Source organism: Choloepus didactylus, chromosome 3 (assembly GCF_015220235.1).
Source record: "Choloepus didactylus isolate mChoDid1 chromosome 3, mChoDid1.pri, whole genome shotgun sequence".
NCBI lineage: Eukaryota > Metazoa > Chordata > Mammalia > Pilosa > Megalonychidae > Choloepus > Choloepus didactylus.
Genome location: NC_051309.1, coordinates 210,856,261 through 210,864,016, shown reverse-complemented (window position 1 = coordinate 210,864,016; position 7,756 = coordinate 210,856,261). Strand labels below are relative to the sequence as shown.

General features: G+C 37.1%; 1 protein-coding gene across 1 annotated transcript; it reads left to right on the top strand.

Annotated features, from left to right (window-relative positions):
• Positions 1–2,916: 2,916 nt before the first annotated feature.
• On the top strand, positions 2,917–4,317 carry C3H8orf48 (chromosome 3 C8orf48 homolog). Its single transcript, XM_037829124.1, has one exon. It carries the CDS (start codon positions 2,926–2,928, stop codon positions 3,814–3,816), a length of 891 nt encoding a protein of 296 aa, XP_037685052.1. The 5' UTR covers positions 2,917–2,925; the 3' UTR covers positions 3,817–4,317.
• Positions 4,318–7,756: the final 3,439 nt, after the last annotated feature.

The following is a 7,756-nucleotide window of genomic DNA, read 5'->3' as shown; positions in this document are numbered from 1 at the left end:
TCCATTAGGGAGTTATGTTTACATGGACTGAATATTTGCCCAAATGAAACTGTCTTACATGAGACTATCTCGGATACCATTAATTGGCAAATTAATGGTTTTCCACAGCTACCAACCTGTAAGGGAGATTACATTAATAATAAATAAAAATGCAATATTTAGTTTGCACAATTGAAGGTTGATTGGATAATTTTGCAACAACTATTCTGAGATTATAGACACTTGCAAAATAAAGAATAAATAGTTCTGCAACAAAGTTATTGAAACACTGAAATGTTGGTATTGAAATTTGGGGGAAGTTCAAAAATGCTCTCTTTCTATGAATTTCTTCATCTTCCTTTTCCAAATAAAAACAAGAAAATGTTGAAAATGTCATGCTGAATTTCTTTCCTGCAGGTCTTAATAAATTTTTTTTCGAAGTACACTGAATAGGAGGAGCAATTTGTATTCATTGATACAGTATAAAAAGATTTGGAGCTAAGATAGAAAGTTGCAGCTCTCTACCCATTTTTCTCTTTATATATTTCTGGGATTTTTTTCTCACTTAAAACAGTCACTTAAAAAAAATAAGACATCATGTTCAATATTCTCTTAACAATCTCTAAACAATATGAAATATATATTTTTGCCAGATACTGTTTATAAAATGGTCTGAATTTTTCTTTTCCTGTACACAACACTGAGAATTCTTATATACAAGAAAGATAGTAAGCAAATATTGTCTTTATTTCACATATAGGTAACATAATGGGAGCATGAATTTTAAATGGAGTCACCTTTAAACTTTATTCTGCTATAGGCTTCGAGTTGAAAGTAAAGAGTGCATTGTTTATGAAAAGAGTAATATTTTCTATGTTAAAATAAAACTTTTACTCCTGTCTCTGACTTTAAGAATCTTATTTACTAATGGTAGTATTACTGAGCTATTTTACTTCCTTATATAACATACATATTAGAGTGTTAAAAAGTTCACTGGTTCATCTGGTTATTACAAAGAAATTGGTTAATTATAAGATCTACCCCCCATATTTACTTACTTCCAGGACAAAGTCATTAAATAAAAACAAGGGAAATTTACAAAGTGATGTTTTAAAAAATAAAACAAAAGGCAGATTACCCCAGAAATTTAGCATGTAGAAAATATGAATATACTTTAATTGAAAGCATTGTGCCATTGCTCAATGTTTTGGGGAGAGAAAATTTGCATAAAGGTTTCATTACAATGAATGGATAAATATTCAAGAAAAGAGGGAGAGTTTTGAAATAAAACTAATTAAAATCTTGAACCCTTGAGATGCTGGGAATTGCTTGCAACTAAACACAAATTATCTATCACCTCTTTCAAAAGACTAACATGGTATGAAAAAAATATAATTTTAGTTGAAAAAATGAAGCCACAGTCTTTTTTTTTTTTGTATTCAGTATAAAGCTGGCTCATATTTAAGAGATTTTTTTAATATTTCAGAATTTTGACTCTTTGCCAAAGTGAACAATTTGGAAATAATATTAAATATATCTGTTGAATAACATAACACACACACACACATATACACACACTCACAAAGGGAACTGAGCAAGGGAACCTGTTCTCTGGAAATTATGTCAAATATTTACTAAAACAATTACTAAGACCTAGACTCAGATCTTTATTAAGACCTAGAAAAACTAAATGTCCAGAATTAACATTTTATAATTTCTGAGAATAAATGCTTATTAAAACTTCACCATGCTTTTTAAAAAGGCTTGTTACAAAAGGACTTATCTTGGGTACCAGCCTAAATCAGGGGTTTAGGAATAAAAATGACTGGCGTTCCTTCAGCTGGTAGTTCTTAGACCACAGAACTCACTGGACCTATGTGGGAATATTTGTTTATTTTTTCCGTAGTCATTCAACCCATTCACTCAACAGAGATTTATTGAACACCTTCTTGGTTTCAGATACTCTGCTAAGTGCTGGGCACATACAAGTCAGCAACAGACATGGTTTCTGCCTTCCGGGCTTTTATCTGGTGGAGCAAAAGGAGACTTTAAATCAATTACTCATCAAACATATAGTTGCAAGTGTGAAAGAAAGGCTGTAAAGTGTGTGTGTGTGTGGGGGGGGGTGCAGGATCAATATGAAACCCTACCAAGGGAAACGGGGCTCCAAGGAGGAGCAGTGAATCTACTCCGGAGGTGGGTGGAAACTGCGAGCACAAAAGCCCTGAGGTGGGGCGAAGCTCTGTAATTTGGGAAAACTGCAAGATCACGAGAATGCTGGCGCACAGAAAAGACAGGCTGAAAAGATAGGTAGGAGCCGTGCTGTGCAGGAATCCTGTAAGATTTCAGTAACATTCCAAGACATGACCTTCAAACAGGTGGCCTTCTGACTATGTGATCTGCAGACAGGTTTTTGCTTGTGCTTTCTGACCAGGCCTTTTTTTTTTTCTTTTTAAATTTTATTCGGATGCATTTAGGCCGGGCATACACTCTCCAATTTGTCATAGTTCCCACTCATCCCTGTTGATCTCACACGTATATACCACCTGTCTGGCCGCTGACGCAACGGAGCTTGCATCGCGTCTCTGAAGAGCAACTGGATGCCCTCAGATTCTGTATTTAAAAATATCACTATGGAGGAGAAGAGGGCGGCACCGCATACCTGGTTTGAACAGACCGGGTGAGTCAGCGCTGGTGGGTGGGGGATGGGTGGCACTGCGGCGACTCACTGCGCATGCCTGCCCCTTGTTGCCAAGGCAGCGGGGAAGGCGTCGCTGGGAGGATGGGCCCCGAGCTGTGGAAATCACGCCCTAATTAGTCCCTGAGCCGTTCTTAACCGGCGCAAAGCCAGTGAGGATCCTCCACAGCGGAGTCTGAAGCAAAGCATTGACCATCTGCCCAGAAGCCCCAGGAGTCAAAAAAAAAGAGCAAGTAGAATTAGCCCAAATGGACGTCAGTGCTATGACAAACTTATCTGATGAGACCTTCAAGTCCGTTACTGATCAGGTAGAGAGTTCCAGTTCATTCAGCTTCTCTGGGCGACAGCAGCCCTGGCCCTATGCTCCAGGGAACAAACTTGAGAGTGAAAAGCAGACTACAAGCTTGAAACATCAAGACAGACAATCTGAGCTTTCAGACTTCAAAAATAATGAAAACAAGTTGAGTAGAAAATGGATCGACTGCCTCAAAAGCAAGGAAACTAACTCCAGACAGTACCAATTGAACACTAAAGTTCAAGCAGAAATCATCCAGGTATCAGATGAAGAAATGAATGCTCTGCAGTCTTTTTGCAACATTAAGATAAACCTGATCCATCATAGGGTGAACTCTAAGAAGACAAAGAGCAGCAGACATAAAAAGCTGCAGCTTCAGTCGAATGCAGAGGATTCAGAGATAGATGCATTGGATTGTACTGTTCCTGATGAGCTTTTAAACAGAATCTATTTAAAAAACATGAGGACAGCACCAAAGCAGGTGGCAGCAGCTAAGCAACACATTTCTTCTCAGTGTCCCAATTGCAACAGGAAAAGAGCTGAACTAGCCCAATCTGCCTTCCTGAGACAAAAGAGGACTATATTGGAGTCATTTCTCCTCCAAGAGAAAATAGATGAACACCTTCATACCAAAGATTTTCTCACTTATATTGGAGAAGCACACAAGGGCCTCCCCAGGCTTTCAGATGACCCCAGACTAATCTGGAAAAGACTGATTGAGAAAAGTCAGGTTAGATACTCTGGTTTTGAAAAGTCCGATGCAGAGCAGAAGATGCAGCTGGATGGAAATAATGCTTGTCATTCACCTTTTTTTCTCGGCAACTTCTCAGACCCCTTTAACTGAACAGGAGATGGGGTTTATTAATGACAGTGTATAATGTGGAGAGATGTCCTTGTTGTTTATTTGAATGATTGCTATCATTTCTACAGGTATTTGGAAACCAAATTTAGATTTTATGCTGTTTCCTTTATAGATTTGAAGACTGATGACTTTCTATCCAATGCATTTTTTTTTGGTTAAAGAGGGCAACTTTGAAACTGTAATAGTTACAAAGCTTTTAGAACAATCCAGGAGAGAAATGTTGGTAATTTGGACAAGGGTATTGACAGTACAATGGAAAGAAGAACAGAAATGTAAGAGATATTTAAGAAGTAATAATTGACAGTCCTGGGTAATTAAATAGATACGGGAATTCAATTAAATGTAGATGTCAAGAATGCTACTAGGTTTCTGTTTGTACTTGGGTGAATGATAATTCATTAAAGATAGGAACACTGGAAGAGAACCATGTTTGATGGGAATGATCAAGTGTGTGATTATTTGGACATGGGCAGTTCAAAGTGTATTTGGGACATCCATGTTGAGAGGTTGAGGAAACATTTGGTTATTTGGGATTGTAGTCTAGAGGAAATGTCTCACCTAGAGATTTGAAATAATGGAGGAGGGTAGGGAAATCATTGGCATGTACTTGGCAATTGTACTCATAGATGTAGTGAGCTCGTCTAGAAGCGAGTAGAGTGAAAAAAAAAAAAAATAGCAGGGCTAAGACCAACTCTTGGGGAATTCCAACAGTTAATGCCTGTAGAGAACAAGCCAGCAAAAGATGATGACAAAAAAAAAAAATGATTGTAGCAGGATTAAAAACAAACAAACAAAAAACAAAAAACAAAACAAAAAACCAAGGAATATTTAATATCACAGAGGCCAAGAAAAGAGAATGTTTTAAGAAGGATGGGTTGCCAAGACAACTGAGACATCACATAAGATGATTAGTCATGTGTTGGACACTGTTGACCTTAGCAGCAGCCATTTCACTTATAAAAATTGGCCAGACAGACAAAGTAGATTAAGGAATAAATGTAGGATAAGGAAATAAAAAATAGACTACTCCTTGAGAAGTTTAGCTGTGGTGGGAAAGAAAAGAGAAGCTGGAGTGGATGTAGGGTTAAGGGAAGAATGCTTAGAGAAATTATGTAGAAAGCTATTTTAGTCATGAAGATTTTATGAAACTTCTTTTGTCCTAATTTCCATTCTGATGAAACTATTATCCTCTGAAGAATGTCATGATATTTTGAAAATACATTTCTTGGGAAAAATTTTAGAAGACATTCTGAGAACTCATTTATTGTTTATTTTCTCTGTAAAATATAAAATCCTAACATTAGTATCAGTAACTACAGGCCAGTTTTCTACATGTCTAACACCTAAGCTATCTCAGTCAGCAACAAGTTTGTTTGCAAAAAACAGCACAAATCAGACTTTATATTATATTACAGACTTCTCTCTTCAATTAAGACTTCCATACAGTTAAGACCTTCATTTATGTATAAAGATACTTTTTCTTCCTGTAAAGTTTTGCATATTTCCTTAGTAAATCATCCCCAAATGGAAAACAAATCATTATCATTTTCATAACTAGTTATTTGAAGAGCCACACTGTTATACTGTATCTTTAGTATCTCAATATATTTGTATTTTGCATAATCAATATTCTGAATACTTTTCATTTAGAATTTCCCCATTAAAGGTAATGTTCCACCCTTTCAGTCAATCAAGATAGAAATCTTAGCCATCTTTTATTCCTCCTTTTGTAAAATCTCAACTCCCCAAGCTAATTATTTTTCAGCAAGGCCATTAGATCCTTCCTCTTCAGTATCTTTTGACCATGACTTCTTTTTTTCATCCTTTGCTACTCTAGTCATTGTCTTTGCCCTCATACTCCTACTTTCTCTCCTCTTCAGTACATTCATCATACAGTGGTCAGAATTATTTTTCTTTTCTTTTCTTTTCTTTTCTTTTCTTTTCTTTTCTTTTCTTTTCTTTTTTTTTAAATCTTCATTTTATTGAGATATATTCACATACCATGCAGTCACACAAAACAAATAGTACATTCGATTGTTCACAGTACCATTACATAGTTGTACATTAATCACCAAAATCAATCCCTGACACCTTCATTACCACACACACACAAATATCCATAATAATAATTAAAGTGAAAAAGAGCAATTGAAGTATGAGAGAACACTGGGTACCTTTGTCTGTCTGTTTGCTTGTTTCCTTCCCCTATTTTTCTACTCACCCATCCATAAACTAGACAAAGGGGAGTGTGGTCCTTATGGCTTTCCCAATCCCATTGTCACCCCTCATAAGCTACATTTTTATACAATTGTCTTGGAGATTCATGGGTTCTGGGTTGTAGTTTGATAGTTTCAGGTATCTACCACCAGCTACCCCAATTCTTTAGAACCTAAAAAGGGTTGTCTAAATTGTGCATAGGAGTGCCCACCAGAGTGACCTCTTGGCTCCTTTTGGAATCTCTTTGCCACTGAAGCTTATTTCATTTCCTTTCACATCCCCCTTTTGGTCAAGAAGATGTTCTCCATCCCACGATGCCGGGTCTACATTCCTCCCCGGGAGTCATATTCTACGTTGCCAGGGAGATTCACTCCCCTGGGTGTCCGATCCCACGTAGGGCAGTGATTTCACCTTTCAAGTTGGCTTAGCTAGAGAGAGAGGGCCACATCTGAGCAACAAAGAGGCATTCGGGAGGAGGCTCTTAGGCACAATTATAGGGAGGCCTAGCCTCTCCTTTGCAGCAACAGTCTTCCCAAGGGTAAAACCTATGATAGAGGGCTCAACCCATCAAACCACCAGTCCCCTATGTCTGAGAATTATTTTTCTAACAGACAAATCTGGTCAAGCAATTCCCTTGACTAAAACAATGATAGCACTCAATTGCGTATCTGTGTCACAAAAATGATTCAAACTAATTTAAACACTGCATGGAGGCTCTTTAATATCTGGTCCAAATGTTTTCTTTCTAATCTCATCTTCTATCATCCCCTCTCTATATTCAGGCCACTCTAGAAGACTTGTGGTGCCTCTTGTTCTTTTGTGCCATTATGGAGTTTACATATAGACATTTATTTGACTCAAATTCTCTCAACTGTCCTTTCAGCTGGAATACTCTTAAATCCAGCTTAAAACCTCCCTTTACTTGTACCATCTCATTACCCTTAAACTCTCGCTAGTAAGAATTAAAGGCTGCAGTACATATGCTCCTATGGCATTAATACAAATTCATAATTTAACACTGGTTTCTTCAATAATATGTTTTTCTCTCTTACTCATTCATGAGCTACTCAAGGGTAGAGACTCTCTTACATCATATCCACAGTGCTTAGCAAAGTGCCACACACATCATGTTGCTCAACAAAAGTTTCATGGATTAAAACTCAAGTGCTTCTAAACAGTGAGATTTAATATATCCTTTTTTGCACCAATGAAGAAAGAAGAATGTGCTAGCACACTGCTTTCTGTCAATGTTTTGCCTTTGCGTAGCTGCCTTCTGTTATTTTTCTATCTGTGGGTTGGATTCCCCTTTAGCATGTGTATGCATTCTTTTATTCAGTGGTAAATTAGGAAAAGATTTTGAAAAGACATTTCTCCTGGAAGTGAGGAGCTAATTAATGCAGTATTCAGTTTTAAGAACTGATTTAAAAAGATATTTCTATGCAGTCCACACTTGCAGATAAAAAGAAAATTTTTGACTTGTTAACTTAAAACATAATTGACAAATTTCTGTAACTTTGGAATGGGATAACAATTATTGATGCTCACACATCCCAAAATAATTTGGGCAGAGAATAAAAATATATATTCAGGGCCCCCCTGAGGAGCTGGGGGAGGATGCGGAAGTGTTGGACTTCCTCACTTGGATTGTTGCTGATGTTCTCACAAACACTGGGGACTGATGGCTTGATATGCTGAGCCCTCTAAA

Excerpts from the sequence above, each read along its gene's own strand:
- C3H8orf48 (XM_037829124.1), top strand. The coding sequence starts at position 2,926 with ATGGACGTCAGTGCTATGACAAACTTATCTGATGAGACCTTCAAGTCC.